The sequence below is a fragment of the Erithacus rubecula genome (assembly GCF_903797595.1).
Source record: "Erithacus rubecula genome assembly, chromosome: 3".
NCBI classification, from domain to species: domain Eukaryota; kingdom Metazoa; phylum Chordata; class Aves; order Passeriformes; family Muscicapidae; genus Erithacus; species Erithacus rubecula.
The window spans coordinates 76134229-76152332 of record NC_136689.1 but is presented as its reverse complement, the minus strand read 5'-3'; the positions used below and the strand labels follow the sequence as shown (position 1 = coordinate 76152332).

Genomic DNA, 18104 nt, shown 5'->3' with positions numbered 1-18104 from the left:
ACTGCTGGCAAGCACTAAAATGCATTAAATAAGGTTAACAAAAAAAGAGAGTATTTTCTCATGGTGTTTGGTGAGTTTTTTGTATCAAATATGAGCTGCTAGTATCCTTTACTAGAAAGTACCAAGTACAGAAATATTTCAGACTTACAAAATATGATCTCCTGTATTGCATTGTCATTGTTCTGAATTTTCATGAACTTTGTTAGTTAGCTTAGTGGTTGTACCTTAGACTTAGTAAAAGATATAGGGAACTTACAGTAGGAAGTAAACTGCTCTAGCTATTCCAGGTAGATCAGCAATGCAGAGACGTGTTCTTACAAATCTATGAGTTATACATATAAAACAGAATTGCATTAGACTAGAACTAGTGCTTGCTGATCTTCTTTCAGATTTACATGATAGTGGTGTTGATCTTAGTACCTGGGGTTGAGAACTGAAATCTCAGTTTTATTTTCAGTTAGGAGGCGGAATGTCACCTCTCTCATAGGTGTAGGAGCTATCCAGACACTCCACTGGAAATTATGACAACAGAAGAATTAGACTTCTAAGTGAAATAGTCTGAACTACTAATAGCTCACACTCAGGACAAGAGTTATTTGTGGTTTTTACTCTAGACTGTAGTGATACTTAGTTCACTGCCTGCTTTGAAGATACAAGATTGAAAACACAAGTTTTAGGTGTTTCAGAAATAATAAAAATATCTTTGCCTTACATGTCTAAATTCTGCTTAAAGCCTCATTTTCAAAAAAGTTCTTAAAGAGTAGAATGAACATTTTAATATCTTCAAGCGAAGCAAACAGCTGCTCCATTTTTTTCTGAATAGAGATGTCCATCTTGCTTGATCTTAATACACAGTGACTTTTTAATAAATAAGTCAACATTGTTCTCTCAAACTAACTTCAGAAATGCAACAGAATCCTGTGGACAATCTTCTTATGATCTGTAATTTCAATATTTTTTTCTTATTTGTTCACACACATTTATTATTTACTAATATTGAAAAGCAAGATTCTACTTCTGCCCTGAAGACTTTGAAGAGGGCAACTGGCTCTATTGGAAAGTACAGCATTATCAATGGATATGATTGATCATGTAGGGGCCAAGCTCTAAATAAAAGTAAATATGACTAACATTCTCCACCACCCAAGCAAAACACTAGAAGCAGCTGTGTGTAAAAAAAAGCACTGCATAGTTGTTTTATCTAATGCACTGAATAGTTTAGATAAACCTGTTGTTCAGAAATGTTACATAATTTGAGAAAATGAGACTCTCTTTTTTTAAAATAAGCATACTTATTAGAATATGAAAACTGAATATACAAATCACAAAAGTGTCTGTTTTGAGGGGTCCGTTTGGTTAAAAATAATCTCAGAATAAAAGAAGTGTTCATCACTTCCACAGTCTTTAGAAAGCAAACTTCAAGACTTTATGCTGAAGTCCTTTTGTCTTTTCTGCTTGCTTGTACTTGTAATATAAAAAAAAGATTCTTTGCTTTATTTAACCTGCATTATTGTAGACATACTTGTATAAATAGTGCACTTGCATTATTCCTGCTTCTTCTCCTTTAGTGTTAAATTTTTTATTGTTGCATGTTCATAAACAGCTACTGCCTTCAGTCCCTAAGACACTGGTTTTAGTTTGCAAGCTAAAACTATTCATAGAATTTCTGCAACCTGGAAGGCAATGACTAATACACTAGTCTTTGGCACACTTGATCTTGTGAAATGTGTCATGGAACTTAACCAGTATTTCCAGATATCATATATGTGGCATATCTACTGCATGTCAACACTATATACACAAATGCCCCTTGCTGAGAAAATAAATGTTAAATATGCTTGCAAAATATTGTTTACAAGAGGCAGAGAGAAACCTTATTTTTAGAAGTAGTTTACATAAAGGCAAAATTGATGAATAGTCCCTTGAATAACCCTACTCAATTCAACTATGGCATATATCCAGTTTGAAGTTTACGAATGTTTTTCCAGTTTTTCTTGAGGGCAGAGCATTGGGTGGAGAGAGCAGACATTTCTGTTAAATTTATTTGTTCAGCTGATGACATTTGGGATACTTTATTTTAGTTAATGCAAACACAAAGTTTCGTGAGGAAAACACCTTCTTTGAGTGTTTAGTTTTGGTCTTTTTGTGATGCAGAGAAAAAAACATTTAATCTTGTGATTAAAATAAGCCCCATCTGCAAGCAGCTAAATACCAAATGACAGAGACTGCACCCATTCTCTCAAGTTCACAAGGCAAGCACTACTGTAGTGCAGCCTGAAGTAGGACATCATGGCTGGTTTTCATCTAATACTTCTTGAGAAAGTATTCAGGAAAATGTTCAGGAACTTTCTGTTAGAAGAAAACCTTTCAAAATAGGACACACACAAAATTTGAAATTTCATTTCATAACTCAGGTACAGTTCAACTATTTGTAGGGTCATTTTGCAACAATCTATTGTGCTCATCGATGAAATAGATCTAGGTTGCTGCTTCACCTATTCTGCTCTGTGGTTCTCTGAAGGATAATAAAATGATCAGACAAAACATCTCCGCCTTAAAGTTGCTGAGACAGCAGCAAAGATGGGTAAATAACAAACAAAGTACCTAATCTTAAAAAGGAGGCAACTGTAATGGCCCTTAAATGCTACTAAATCTGAATTATTTAAATTATGGGAACATGGGAAAGCAGGTAGGTATATTTCAAGTGGACTAGCTGTTTGATAGTTAGTAATTCTGGAATGGCCAGTGGGAAACAGGAATGCATATTGTGACAAACTATCAGTCAAACAGTTGTTCAAACAAAGATTTTTTTATTTTTCAAAAGAGATGCCATTGTCAAGAACAATCCAACAGGAATTTGATCCACAAGAAGAGCAGTAATTAAAAGAGTCCTAAGGTAATGCAGGTGTTTCCACCTTTCTTCAAACGTTCATGATACTTCCACACATCTCAAGGATAAAAGAAACAGAAAAAGCTTTTTTACAAAAGTGTTGATCAATTTTTTATTAAGTTTCATGATGTTGCAAATTACTTATCATTTCCATTTAAACCTTTTAGAGGTTTTACTACCTGACCTCCTCGTTTAAAATGTTCTCCCGATAATGTTTGATACTCTAAATACATGTTAGTTCAAATTCCTTCCCTGAAAAGTGTATTTATAGTAATTTGCCTCCAGTCTCAGCATCACTTGTCATATGAGGGAAATTTCAGAAAGACTTCTTCATTTTCAGGCCCAAGTTCAATGTGAAGACACTCCCAAACACCTAAACTGCGGTGGGCTGTCTGTCACGGTGCGGATTCTATTGCTCCGAGTTTCGGGGAGGGAGGTTGCTATTGCTGCTGTTGTTTTGTTTTGGGTGGGCTTTTTTTGGTTGTTGTTGTTGGGGGGGTGGTTTTGTTTGTTTCTTGTTTTGTTTATTTTTTTATAATGGGTATGTTTCAGTAGCATAGAGTTTCCAAGGGCTTCTCAACTTCGTGCGCGCGTCTCTTCTGTCTGGAGTTTCATAAAGGCGCACCAGAATGTGGCCATGTATTTCTTTGCGCCCAGAAGAGAGACCTGTCAGAAAGCAGCTCTCACTGCCACCCTCTGCAGTGTTTACGAGTCCTTTCGGTGGGCTCCCCGCTCGGAGCGGGGGCAGCTCCCCTCGGCGTTCCGCTCCCCGCGCAGTGGGTGCCGTGTCCGCCCGCTCGGGCTGAGGGGCCGGCCGGGCCGCCCTTTCCGCCGGGCCGAGGCGGAAGCGGCTGCGGAGCCGCGCCGGGGCCGGGCGGGCGCTCGGGCAGTGCCGGGGCCGGGAACGGGGCTGGGAACGGCGCTGGCGGCCGTGCCCGGGGCCCCGCCGGCATGAGCGGCGAGCGGCGAAGGCCGGGCCGAGCTCCGCGGCCTCCCCTGGGGCCCGGCGTGGCGGCGGCCGGGGCTCGGCGGGGCAGGGCGGAGCGGTGCCGGGCGGGCCCGGCGGCAGAAAGGTGAGGCCTCCCTCGGCCGCCCTGCGCTGTGCCGGGCGGACACGGGCGGCTTTGTGCTGCTCCAAGCCTGGGCCGTCCTTACCCGAGCGGCGGGGACGGGAGAAATCGGGACGTGGAGTGCGACTCGGCGTCAAAAGCAGCGGGGTCAGGGGAGTCTGCCCCTCGGCTCTGGTGAGACCCACCTGCCGTGCTGCATCCAGCTCTGGCGCCCCAGCACAGGGAGGACAGTGAGCTGTCGGAACGAGACCCAGTTGGGCCGCGAAGTTGGTTAGGGGGGATTTCCTCCTATGAGGAAATGCTGAGACAGTCGGGGCTGTTCAGATTGGAGAATAGAGCGCTTTGGAGTGATCTAACTATGGCATTCCAGTACCCGAAGGGAGCCTACGAGAAAAATGGAGAGGAACTTCTAACAAGGGCAGGTAGTGACAGGACAACGGAGAATGATTCCAGCTGAAGAGAGTAGGTTTGGATTATATATTAGGAAGAAATTCTTTAGTGGTGAGGCACTGGAACAAGGTTGCTGGAGAAGTTGTGAATGCTCCGTCCTGGGAAATTCAAAGCCAGTCTGGATGGGGCTCTGAGCAGCCTGGACTAGTGGAAGGCATCCCTGCCCACATCAGGGGGATTGGAACTAGGTGGCTTTTAAAGTCCCTTCCAGCCCAGGCCACTGCCTTTCTGTGAGCTCTTGTCCTGAGCTCTGTGCTAGGGTGCATGTCAGGGCTCGGGTGCCAAAGGGCCCTAAGGTTTGTAAGCAAAGATGTCTTGCAGGTGGGAGGCTTTCACATAGAGATGTGTTGTGCGGTTTTAAGGCTTGATTGAGTGGATAGTAAGTCTGTGGGCTCTGAGGTGAGCAGCCTGGGTAAACACAAATTATCTAATGTGACAACTGCCAAGCAACCCATAACTTCTGGGCAGGATTATGTGTCAATTTAGGATAAATATCCCTGAAAATCTGCTATATGGACATATCCTAAACCTTTGGAGAACTTGCTAGAATGGATTGTAGACATCCTGTCTTGATACCTTGATCAGATTGGAAATTCTTGCCCTTAGTAATGATCCTGGTGCAGTGGATGTTTCACAGAGCACCAGGTGAGTGCAAAAACTGTTTTCTTGAAGGACAGAAAAAGTTCTTTAGAATTTCTGTTAATCCTTGAAGTTTTAGGTGATAATGCACCCCAAGGATAGCAGATGTTTAATGAGGGCAATAATTTTTGTTGGGTTTGAGGAACTGGCACAACTTAGCCTTGGTGAGAAATGATGGTCAGGGGAGTGACTTACAAAATATCTTGGATGCTGTCTTATTTTACCAAACTGTTCTGGATTTTCTTCCTGGTTTTGAATAATTTATATATACTCTCTGAATTCTCAAAATACAATGTAGCTCTTAAAATGCTGTAATTTTCCTGAAACGTGCTTTTGTTCTGGGAGAGAAACTCTTCACGTATTTTTTCATTCTTCAAAGCCAGGATAATCTTCAAGGGTGGATGACAGAACCAACCAGCCTTTCTGCAGATGCAGAAGAGAAAAGAGAGAGTGTTCCCACACAGCTGATGAAGCATAAAAATGAAGTTGGTGTTGCTTCTGAGGAACTTGGCTCATCAAATGCAGCTGCAGACCAGAAAGAGCAACCTACATCAGAAATAAGGCAAGACTGTATATACAGAAGTAGTGGGAGACTTGAGCAGACAGATAGAATTAAATCTCGTGTGATGGATCAGGATGCATCTAGAAACTGTGAACTATACTTACCTGTGTCCAGTAATCGTTCAGCAGTGGAGTCATCTGAGGAGAGGTAAGGATTTATTTTTAAAATATATTAACAGTTTTCCTATAGAAAGGAAGGGTACTTTAAGTTCATGAAGGTAAATTTATGATTTTTTTTTTCCTTGGTATCTTGGTTCAGGAAAATCTCATTAGTTAAATCCCATCAGTTCAACAATTTTTTTGTGCATGCATGTTTTCATTTAAGAATTCTTTTCCACTCTTACTTTATCTTCACTATATTTGTCAAATATTTATCTGAACATTAATGGGGAAAGACTTTAATTTCCACATTGTTTCCACAGATTTACTTAACAATTGCTGTGCTACAACAGTGTGATGATGCACTCTCATCTCTGGAAGGAGAGTGCCTGTGCAGATGGATTGCACCTCTTGCTACCTGGATTTCAAAACAACTCTCTTGAATTGCCGTACTTTGTTTACTCTGGTTGTTAATCTGTCATGTTCTCAGTCTGTGGCTGCTTTGGTTTTGTCACCTCCCAGAAAGAAGGTGGTTTAATAATATCTGCAGAAGGGCCATGACACTGCTTCCTTTACACCAAACTTCCCCTTTCTTGAGTAATCTCTCTGGCTTAATATTTGAGCACTTCTTTCTGTGTTTTATGCTGCATTTATTCAAGGATGTATCACAGAGGAACAATCTCCCTGCTCTTACATAATTTCTCTCCCTGTGGGATCCCTTGCAGCAGCAGGTTTCTTCATGCTCAGAGGGGGAGGTTGTTGCTTTATATTTTAGATACTTGGCTTATACAGAAGATAAACTAGAGATTGCTGCCATCAGATACCTGTGTGGTTTTTTCCATAGTGTTTTCAAGTTTATTAAGTATTCTTTAAAGTCTGAATGGACTTTAAACTCTGCTGAGAAATTAGGCTTTGTCCAGTGTCATGGCATAACATAAATATGGACTTGAAACAAATATTTCTATGATGTTTCTTTTCACCAGATAGTACTGTGTTTGATACCTACTATATCTATTGTTGCTCTTCTAATTACTAATTATTTAGTGTTGTTAAAAATGAGATTTTGTGCAGCTACTTGAGCACTTTTGTAAAAACTAAAATTGTTTTATATGATAGCCCAGTAGACGAGTTTCCTGGTATTAACCTGCATTGCTCTTTATGCTAAAGACTTTTTGTTCTCAAGGAAAATGTATACAGATGGTTTGAGAAAGCTGGCTTGGATATAAAGAAAAAGAAATACAGAGCTATCATTTAGTAGTTTGTCCTTTTGAGTTTAATGAAAGTAATCTGATTACCATATGACTACATTGAACTCTTTTTCACAGTCTTCCTAATTGCTTGTCCTCTCTTAGTGGTGTAAGATGTGCCTTAATTTCTTCCTAGTCTTCTGGAGGCAGACTGTGGTTTGGATTTGGGGTGTTTGTGAGGAGTAGATTAGAAGCTGCTAATAGTAGTGGGCAGTAAGTAATAACCTAGCAGCCTTTTTCTGCTTATGTACTTTCTTTGAAAAACAGTCTTTCAGTGTAAACTTCTTTTAATGCTATGCCTAATTATATTAATATGGCTGGTGACACATATTTTTTTAAGTATTTTAATTGTGAAGCTGTGATTATTTTTAGAAGTTTATTTGCTAGATGTAATTATATGACAAATGCCTCTCAGTAATGGAATATGCAATGTGCAGTCAGGTTTTTGAACATTGTATGGACCTCCATTTTCAGCACTAAAGTTCCCATCCAAACTGCAGACACTGATCTATGCAGTCTTCTTTTAGGGCATAATTTCCTCTTTCATGGTCATAACTTGACTTCAGAATGTTGTATATGTTCTCAGATGCAGGTACTTGACAATTTACCTTAGCCAAAAAGCCTGTATTATTTGAGGAAGAAATGTTTCTCTGAATTTCAGCTAACCTGTAAGCTGCAGTTTGAGTCATGGTGTAAATTCTCCTTTGAGTTAGTAACATTCAAACTAAATGCAGGTAGTTGGCCACTTTTCAATGTATTCTGTCATGTGTTCTGCTCAGCACAAGGCAGGTTGGTCAGTTCCAGTGGTGTGTTGATACAAAGCCCTGTTGAGTAATGTGTTCTTAGCTGCATGCTTAGGGTGCATTATTTATGTGTGCAGCAAATGGACATGTTGACTTGTTTCTTTTGCAAATTTATATTGTAAAATGTAGTAATATGAAGGGGCTGTAGCATCCATTCAACCACAGAAGAGAAATTCAGGCAATGATTTATCACCAACCTAGTGAGAGATATTGGAGGGGAGCAGCTGAGAGGGTTTTCTAAACTTTTCTCTATTTTTACAAGCTAAGGTTGGTTCTATGAAAATGGGTAAGATGGAAACCAGATTGAATTAAAAAAAAAAAAACAAACCCAACTTTCCTGAGTTGAAAAATGGGAAGAGATAATAGAGTAGGATTTGTGCTGTTACATGAGGTATGTGTTGATTTTTATTGCAGCGAGGAGGACATGTATCGTGATGAAGAAGAAATAGAGAGAGAGAAAATACTGCTTTGTGAAACAAACTCATCAGGTACAATCAAACTTGTGTGAAGTTTCAATATTGCAACTCACTGTAGCACTGATGTTTGATGTCCTGACACCCTCTCTTCCAGGGACTTCTGATGTGTGTGTTCAATAGCAGTTACTTATGACTGGGTACACTGTACAGTTTGATTCATAAAAAGATCAATTATCTGTAAAATTAATTGCTCTTAATATGTTTCTGTGTTTCTGTAGTTACTTTACAAATGAACATGAATTCTTTGAAAAGCAGTCACATAGTCTATGATATGAATGTTGCACTTGAAAATCAGTCATAGTCATCACAGCAATGTCTGTTGCTGGCATGCCTTGATAACCCCAGCACTACCTGGTTTTGGGATGGAGGCTGTTGGGATTCCAAGGCAAAACTATCTCTCTTCTTTCTGTTATTGTTACCAACTTAGTCAGCAAGAGCTGTCATCTTTCTCTCTTATAGTCTGGCTGCTGTATGAAGAAGAGAAACTTCTGTCAAATATTTTTCTGCTTGCTAATAAAATGAAGTACTTTACTAATTTATCCTCTTTGCCAATTAATTTTTGCAGAAAAGAGGAGCATAGTGTTCCCTATCTTGTTGAACTACACCATAACTTTTCTTCACACGTAGTTTTCAGAACAAACTGATTTTATCCCCCCCTATAGCAGTAATTATTTAGTAGCTACAGGTTGTGCTGCCAGTTTCATTTGGCACTGAAGTTGTTTCCAAGTGATAGTGTATTTAGAAATTTGATGTGTTTTCTACCTTATTCTCTTTTCTTTATCATGTTGCATGTTCTGTTTGACAGAATATAAACTAAGTGTTTCACCTGAAATGGACATCATGGAGTACTGCAGAAAGGAATGGAGAGGAAATACACCAGCAGCAAAAAGGATGAGAAAGGTTTTGGTTGAATTTCATTAGTCTCTTTGTTTTTGTTCGCTATGTGATTTCCTATGCAGTCAGTCTTTTAAGATAGGAAATTCAGTAGCAGTGTTTTACACTGTGAGTTCTTACAAGTGGTTTACAACTTACAGATGCTTTTCTTCATGCTCATTTCAAATGTGTTTTTAGTGAAGCTACTTGCTGATAATTTAGGGGTTTCATTAGTCCTGTTCTTCGTTATTGTTTTCAATTGAAGTTTTATATTTTGTTTATGGACATAAAATGCTAATTTTGTGGACTGTTGAAGTGCAGAGCAGGTTACCAAATTTTTGGGTGGCAGGCAGGTAACTGGAAGTGGTGAATTGCATGGGTTTTTAAAAATTTTTCCTGAGATTTTTTTTGCCAGTTTTGGAACCAATTTTTTATATTAGTCTTGATCTAGAATGGTAGAAAATAAAGTAAAGTTGTTTTGTTGCTTGAAAAATATGTATGAGTAAACATAAAGATTACAAATATCAAGAACTCCCCATCCCTCCCTCAAGAGATTACTGTGAGAAGTACAGACAGCACAGGGCATTGGCCCTTGCCAGGGTAGCTGAGCTGCAGAAGCTGCATTTCAACATTGTGGCTCCTGCTACAACTGTGACTATGGGAACAGCAGGGAGGGGACAAATGTGCTGAGGCAAGTGTCAAGATATTTCAGTGTAAGCACAAACTTGCCCTGAGGCAGAAACAAACTGCATGTGACATGTATTGGGTAAGTAGCATCAATTAGTGCTGAAATTTCTTTTAAGCATAATATGTAGTCTTATCTATGTATGTTGGATATTTTTTTGAAATCTAGGTGAGTTAGCTAGCCATATTTCAGTGATGTTTATGTTCTGTCATCAGACAAATACCTCAGTTGGTTATCTGTTAGATTTCTTCAGTTTCTTGTCTTGTTTTTTAGCAGAACAAAGTTGGGTTTTTTTTTTTCATAGCATAATTTGTGACCTAAAAGCATTTGAACTTCCAGAAGGTGTAGTGGGTCAAGCTTTTTTTTTCTTTCTAAATAGCATTAGTATTTGGATGATAATATTCCAATATCTTTTATGTTACCAGTGTATGACCTTAAAATGCTTTATTAAAGATTTCATGTTCTTTGGATTTTATATTTTTCTAGGGATATGAAGCAGTTGCTCAGAAGTTTGCATCTATCAGGAGAATACGGGGTGATAACTATTGTGCTTTCAGAGCAACTCTTTTCCAGGCATTAAGCCAAGCTACCCACTTACCACCGTGGCTACAGAGTGAGGATTTTACTATGGTACATGGCAAACTGATCTTCTGACATAGAGTAATATTGGGTCTAACCTATTTGATAATTTTTTAATCTTATTTCTCTCTTATGTAATGTAAGTGCTCACTTGTCAATATCCCCTGAACTGAGAAGTTGCAGTATTCAAGATTGTTGTTTGTGCACAGTGATTCTTCATCCTGGAATTGAGTCCAGATGCCCTTGGTTTCCAGTTTATAATGGATATAAATGTTACTGTAGTGCTTACTGGAATGTCACTTGTCAGTGTTAATTTTGTTCTCTTGGTTTCTTCTTACTGCATATAATGAGGCAGTAAGAGATTTTCCACAACAAGGCAGCTGGCAGTAACAAAAAATACAGACAATTTATTCTAACATTTAAGAAACTTCCAGTTTTTCAAAATTATAATATCTATTCTTGTGTGCCATATATGGTTTCTCTAGAAAGTGGAATAACAAATTGGATGCTGTAGGCTTTGCAGAATGTGTCTTAAATGTTGCTTAAAATAAGTGCAAGAGCAACTCCAACCTGACACGAGGAACAGTTCATGTGGAGCACTGATGTATGAGAAAAGCAAGGTATTCCCCTACAAGTAGAAAAAGAATATTCCAGAAATTTTCTTGTGTCAGCAAAGTCCATTTGGTGGTATTGGTGCACATGGACAAAACCTGTAAGAAGCTGCCTATACAAAAGTAAGCCACTTGAGAAGAATAAGGTTCCAGTTATCAGGATTCTGCTGAGAATGTAAATGCTGAATGTTTGGGGCAGACTCTATGTGTAGGGTAGCAGTCCAAGTAGAATCACATTGCCCTTACTACCTTTTTACATCACTTTTCAGAACATCTGAACATTTCTCATTCTGCCCATTGTCAGTTTTAAGTGAACATCTTGTGATTATGTTTTTGTAATTACTGATGAATATAGTTCTGTGAGGTGTTTTACAGCGAGTACATTCCAAAGTGGTTTCCTTTTTGTAAAAAACACATTCTTTCAGCTCTCAACCATTTCCATGTTATCAGACTAAAGAACATAGGTTCCCAACTAATCCTCAATATAGAGCATGCAAACTTTTTAAAAATTATATACTTTGAAGTTTTTGATGATGTTCATCCTTTTTTTTGCTACTGATTCATAGAGGAAAATGTCATATGATAATAAGCATTTTTTTAAAAGGGTGTACACTTACAAAACAAACTGAAATGATAAATTGTTATGCATCAAAGCAGAAGGCATGTAAGAGAAAAGTGCATGGTGACAGCTGGCAGTACAAATATAATGTGGTCTTTTGGTGTTTTTCTTGTTTTTAATTTAAAATGGTAATTACGTGCACATTTGTAGTTGTAGAAGTTACTGGCAGATAATTTTTTATTATTTAGTTCTGTGTGCACAGGATGCCAGGCAGGGGTGGGAGAAGATCTGTGCCTCTCTCAACATACTTTGTTGCCACTAAAGAGAAGACATTACTAATTTGGAGTCCTAATAAACTGAAAATGGGCTGGTGGTGGCTAATGGTCTAAGTGCTGCTCTAGCCAAGTATTTACTCCATTGTGAGACACAAGTTGCTCTTCCAGTTATAGCAGTAAGATGAGTTAATAGATGAGGGTACAAAACTGGACCTGAAACTGCCAGGATGTCCTTCAGGGGAGATGTGAAAGCTCTGAACTGAACAGGTGCAGCACATGAGCAGTTAAGGGGACAGTTCTGAGGCTAAGGCATGATCTGATGCATCAGAGAATTCCCAAGTTATCTTCTTCTTTCATATAAAAACATCCCAGAGTGTTTGAATTGTGCTCCTTGAAAGCAAAACAGAGTTTGTGTGTTCTGGACAAAGTAATTTGCAGTCCACCAAGACTTCAGGATGATCTAATGGATGTCATTTTCTCTTCTGTTGGTTGAGGAACACTTTCAAACACTGTCACTGCCATCTAACTCCTGTTGGGGGAGTGTTTTAATTAAAAAAAAAAAAAACAAAACAAAACAAAAAACTCAAAACAAACAAAAAAGAAGGCATCAGTAACTTGGTGATCCAGTGCTTATGTGTTAGATAGATCTGGAAATAGTAATAGACAAGTATTCTGACACTTACCCAACAAATGTTATAAACAGCCAGTTGGTTATGGTCATCTTACTGTGATACCTGTTTAGAAGAATATGAAGTATTGTTTTAAGGTGCAAAATGTTAAAAAAAATAAAATATGCAGGTTGGTGCCTTTTCCTTTCCAGACTTTTAATTTACACTGCCTTTCCTTCTCTCAACTTCCAGCTTCCTGAAAACTTGCTGAGCAAGTATGACTGGATCAAGCAGTGGCAGCTCAGACAGAAACCTGGCAAGAGGATGGGTGAAATAAGTGATGAAATAAAAGAGTATTTAATACTTCTGAGGAAAAAGGTAGGAAAAGTATGTGTATAGTCTTTGGTCACTTACAAATAAGAATAAGTGACAAAAGATTTTTGAATGGAGAATTTAGCATAAGGATGCTTTCAGTAGTGAAAGTCCCCTTTCTGTATGTATACTGCAAAAAAATCAAGTAAAGAATGTCAGTTCCACTGTGAGAGGTGTCTGGTCTTCCACTACTTGCAGTAGCCTGATGATGGAATTAATTTACAAGCAGCTCTGCAGAAAACTATTAATTAGACAGATTTCAATGAGAAAATTAATGTAACAGAGTAGCTTTCTGTCTGTATTAGTGTATTTATGTATACTGTGCACAAATCCTTTTGCACTCTGGTCAGGTTTAAGGAGAGAAAAACACAGCAACAATGAAATAATTTCAAAGGAGTGGTTTTTGTTCCATTTTATACATTTATTCTAGGTCATGGGAACGTGATTGTCCCCTTAAGTGTTCATTACCTAGCCCCGTGTTTTCTCTCTCTTGGAGCTCTGGAACTTGTTAAAAAACTCGTCAGTCATTCTTGTCTTACTGTGAATGCAAATTGTCTTTTAGTGAAGGCTTTTAGGAGTATTTGGAATACTGAATTCATCAGTTTGATGGTTGGAATGAAATGTACATTTTGAGTAACAGAAATGTAAGGATATGAGGTGTGTAGGCTTTATGGTACAGGAAAGAAGAAGGTTATTACCTTAATGCATATTGTCCCACAGCAGTATTTGTTCTGCCACCTTGCAGTAAGTTATATCATCTCCTCCTTTTGCTTTGCTTATGGATCAATTTAAGCAAAAGACCAAGTCAGCCTGACCTTGATTAGGGTATACAGTTGTGGAAATATTCTTGATTTTTTTTTTTTAAAAAAAGCCCTTTATAAGTTAAATTTTGATTGTCTGTGCTGAGCATCTGACAAGTCACAAAAGGCTTTTTACAGCTCTTGCAGGGTGATGGCTGTTGATTTGTGTTGTGTGTGATGGTTTGCTTGTTTTTTGGTTTTTTTTAGTGGAAGAGTATAAGTGATATAAAGGGTCCCCTTGAGAAACAGGAAGCTTGTGATAAATTGTTTAAAAATGAAGAGGAGGAGTATAGTCTCTATGAAGCGCTGAAGTTTTTGATGCTTAACACTGCCATTGAATTATACAACGCCGATAAAAGTGGAAGAAGAGTGCCTGTCTTCTCCTGGCTCCTGTTTGCACGGGATACTTCCAGCAACCCTTGTCAGTTAATGCATAATCACTTGAATCATATTGGTCACAGTGGAGGCCTTGAACAAGTAAGGAGAGGTTGTTCTTAACGTGTTATTTTCCTGTTTTTGTAGTCAAGTGGTTTAAGAAATTTCCCAGCTTTTGTTGGGCTGACTGAAGCATCTGGTCTTCCATTGGGAAGAAAATGATAGAACTGCTTGCTTGTAGTGAGAGTCTGTGAAGGCTCTCCTCTGAAGCACCAGGTTTTGTCTGGTGGCTGGTGAATAGCATTCTTTGGAAATAGGGGTTGCTATTAATAGAACACTTGCATTGATCTCTTAGTTGTTGGCTTTTTAAAAAATACCATGATGAAAGCTAACACTCAAATTATGAAGACCATGTGTAGCACATACACAGGTGAATTCTGATAAGCTAATGAAAGTTACTGTTTTATAGAAGGCATAAATGGCACACATATTACAAAAAAGCCCCAAACCAAAATGAGGAGTAGTTAATGAGCTGAATAGACTGAAAGATTTTGGAAACATCCATTTAAAAAATCCCATTGAATTCATTACAAGCGATACACTGCAATTAAGTTCACAACTTAATTGTAGCTACTAGAAACATGGAAGTATTATGTTTAGTTTTGTTTCTTATCTTAAAATCTGACAATTGCAGTATAGATAACTGTCTCTGTGAAAATGGGTGATTCATTGGTGACTTTTTTGCTGCTCAGTTTAGTCAAGAAATTATGTTGCCAGTTTTCTGTGCTGACTGTATTTGTTTATTTCAGTAAGATTCTTTGTAAATTGTTATTTAGAACAGGATGTGCTTGTCACTGTAGTAGACAGAGTAGAAGCTTTTTACAGCTTCTTTTTCTGAATTCCTTCTCCTGTCGACAGACTTTGTAAGGCTTTCCATTTACCTTTTTTTTGGCTGGAAAGTTCAAAGTACCCTGTAAGTGAAAGGATCATTGCCTGAAACCTGCTCTTGTCTGGTTTTAAGTGATTTAGCAGGATGAACACTGATACAGGAGAATGTCTTTCCTACCTGCTAGGACACTCTGTGTAAAGCAGTTTTTCTTTAGGATTATTTTACTTTGCCATTGTGGATTTGAAGACTTTGTTGTTAAATGCATGGAATCATAGAGGAGTATGATGGAGTTACTGAATGAGAGATGCTCATGTATAGGACTTCTCGCTTCATCATTTTTGTCTTTGAAAAATTACATCTGATGGATATTAGTTTAATATTTTTATGAGGAAAATCTTGTAGAAGGTATGTTAATTTTACACAAATATTTTTTTTCCAATGCAGGTGGAAATGTTTCTTCTTGCTTATGCCCTGCAGTATACCATCCAAGTGTACCGACTCTATAAGTACAGCACCGATGAGTTCATCACACTTTACCCCAATGACCCGGAGCAGGACTGGCCTGTGGTGACTCTCATAACTGAAGATGACAGACATTACAATATTCCAGTCAGAATGTGCCAAGAGACGATGCTGTGAACAAGTAATTCTTGGCAGACAAACCTGTGCTGCTAATGGAGGTTTCCCATGCTATTTTGAAACAGGACAATGACAAAATCCATGTGATTAAATCAACAACTTGAAATCTGTGTTTTGGAAGTTGATATGTGAAATAAAGTATCAAACAGGTACTATCTAAAATAGTAAAAGTTTGGTAAGCATGGCTTTGTTTTCCATCAATAAAAAAAGGAAGTTTCTGTAGTCCTTTTTTTGAAGGGCTTACTCTGAATAAAATTTCCAAAACTATAGATTTATTCATTTTATTTCTTTTAGTGAGGCTCTGTGGTAAGACATGAGCTGACTTTTTGCTCCCCAGAATAATGGCAATTGGAATTTCTGGGAAAGTAAGGTGGCAGTATCTTGGCAGATGTTTATCATAGTGCTTAGAAGCCATTTATACAAAATTGGGTCGTGGGAAGTAATACCATTCTTTTGCAGTTGGAATTTAATGCCTGCCATGGTTTATGCTACAAGAGATGTTACTTAAGGTTTTCTAATGCTTTGAGTTGTTTTTGCCTACATAAGTGTCTCTTATTTAGAAGCCAGCTATCTGTTGCACTGAAAATGAGCTGCTCTTCCCCTTTCAACCCATGGAGAGGAATGTGACAAATGTGGTATAAAAGTTGTTTTATAGTCGGTCACAAAGTCAAAGACTACACAGAATTCCCACTTAAATTCTGACAGCTGATAGGATGCCTGTTAATTCCATGTCTGTTCTTGTTATTGTTCCTGTAGTGTTAATCCTCTTTGGCAGCTGCTCTGGAGAGCATGAGGATTTTAATTTGTCCAGGGAGTGCAGTAGATGGAAATGAACTTTTGGTGCAGTTTGCTCCTCCCAAGAGTGGAGATACGAGAGGTTCTGTTCCTGCTTAGTTATTCATTATGCTTTAAAACTGAAAGAATACAGAATGTATCAGATGCTGGAAGTACTCACAGATCTTTAAAAAGTTATTAAATAATAAAGCATTCAGCTTTTAGGTTCAAGTAGAAGTATGTCCTACAGATGAGTTTTGGAACAAGAGAGTGAAAGCTGATTTAGCTGAAGTGCTGGTCATACATGGGCCACTTGGAAGGCTTTTGTATGCAAAAGGAGTAAGGTTATAAAAACTTCTCATTTGAATATTCTGGAGAAAGTGGCATGAAAAATTCTTCTGTTCTAGTTGAAATTAATTTGTTAACTGTTATTGTGAAAGGTGATATACACAATGAAACTGTGTATTCACAATGTTCTAAAATGTTTTAAACACATTAATGAGGCTTATCATGTACTCAGTGTCATATTTGTCATGTTTTTATTGCCTTCTGAATCAATTTGTTTGTTACTGAAAATTTATGGGAGGTACAAGGGAATAAAAATAAGCTTAATAAATTTATTGGCAGCACTTTTTTTCTTGCTTTATGGCCTGTACTTTATATTTTCAGTATTTTGATTTTTGAAATCCACATTGTAGTTAGGTGGTTTGTTCATGAAAGCTGTGAAATAAAGTAACTGTGTAAAATAAGTAATTATTGGCCCCTTGCACCTGGGCAGCAAAACCAAGTAATTCCCTGAATTGCTGTTATCCAAGAAAAGTTGACGAGGAGGAAAAATAAATTCACTTTTGCAACTTGCACTTCTCAACTCTGATAGAAATATGATTTTATTAACTGAAATTATCTCTGATATATTCTTGAGACTTCACAGCTCTTTGAAAAATATATTGTCCAACATGTAAAGCAGTAGTTCTGAATGTATGGCAAGAACTTCTGAAGCAGATGCTTTTTAGGGGCTGAGTTTGTTGCCATTAAGGCTGGAAACAATTCACATAATTGAGCTGGAAAGGTGGGACTGGGCAAAAGGTGCTTAAGTCACATGCTGTGTTTTTCACTAAAAACTTCTGCTGTCTATCAAAGCTTTTATTTTGCCTTTATTCTGTTTGCTAGTAAATTACAAAAGATGCCTGGTGGCGCAGCAGGCAATCTATCCAAGCTCGGGCTGGGAGCAGCTCAGAGAAGCCTGTGGTGTCCTGTGGGAGCTCACCAAGACCTGGCGTGTTTGGTTCAGCACTGTCCCTTTATTCTGACAGCTCAGCTTGGCCAGCTCTTGGCCAAGTGTGTTTTTGTGTGACAGCAACAGCCCTCTCACCCAGAGCCAGGGAAGGAGGCTGGAGAGCAATGTGGGAACTCCTGTCTCACCTGGATGGTGGATGTGCTCAGAGAACCACGTAGATGTTGGAGGAAGTGGGGAGAGGGAGCTCCTGCGCTGTGTATCGAGTGCAGGGCTCAGCTTGTCATCTTGTGTCCCTGGTAGATAAAGAGTGTTGGTTGTTCAGATCCTGCATCTTGTTTTCTTCTGGGCATAATTGCCATTTGTTTTCCCACTATGCTAGCTGGCAGGACAGGATCAGGAATGTCTGAATATGGCCAAATATACTTCATGAATGCTTCATTTTTTGCTTAATGCTGGAAGATGAAAGGAGCCATGTTCTCAAGCTGGCTGCAATAAATATTTGTGCTATGACATCGACTAATGTGCTCCAAGCCAGACACATTCAAAGAATATGTCCGTTTATTTATTTCTTGTGGAGAACTTCAGGCTCTTGG

The 18104-nt window shown here is 38.5% G+C and overlaps 1 protein-coding gene across 1 annotated transcript; it reads left to right on the top strand.

Moving 5' to 3' along the window:
* Positions 1-3717: 3717 nt before the first annotated feature.
* OTULIN (OTU deubiquitinase with linear linkage specificity) lies at positions 3718-17061 on the top strand. Its single transcript, XM_079299704.1, has 8 exons — positions 3718-3963; positions 5429-5758; positions 8174-8247; positions 9041-9135; positions 10280-10423; positions 12678-12803; positions 13805-14074; positions 15306-17061. The coding sequence occupies exons 1-8, from the start codon at positions 3842-3844 to the stop codon at positions 15498-15500; spliced, it is 1356 nt and encodes a 451-aa protein (XP_079155830.1). The 5' UTR covers positions 3718-3841; the 3' UTR covers positions 15501-17061.
* The last annotated feature ends 1043 nt before the right edge of the window (positions 17062-18104 follow it).

Excerpts from the sequence above, each read along its gene's own strand:
- OTULIN (XM_079299704.1), top strand. The coding sequence starts at position 3,842 with ATGAGCGGCGAGCGGCGAAGGCCGGGCCGAGCTCCGCGGCCTCCCCTG. Across the intron at positions 5,759-8,173 it reads GTGGAGTCATCTGAGGAGAG|CGAGGAGGACATGTATCGTG; the intron begins GTAAGGATTTAT and ends TTTTTATTGCAG. Across the intron at positions 10,424-12,677 it reads AGAGTGAGGATTTTACTATG|CTTCCTGAAAACTTGCTGAG; the intron begins GTACATGGCAAA and ends CTCAACTTCCAG.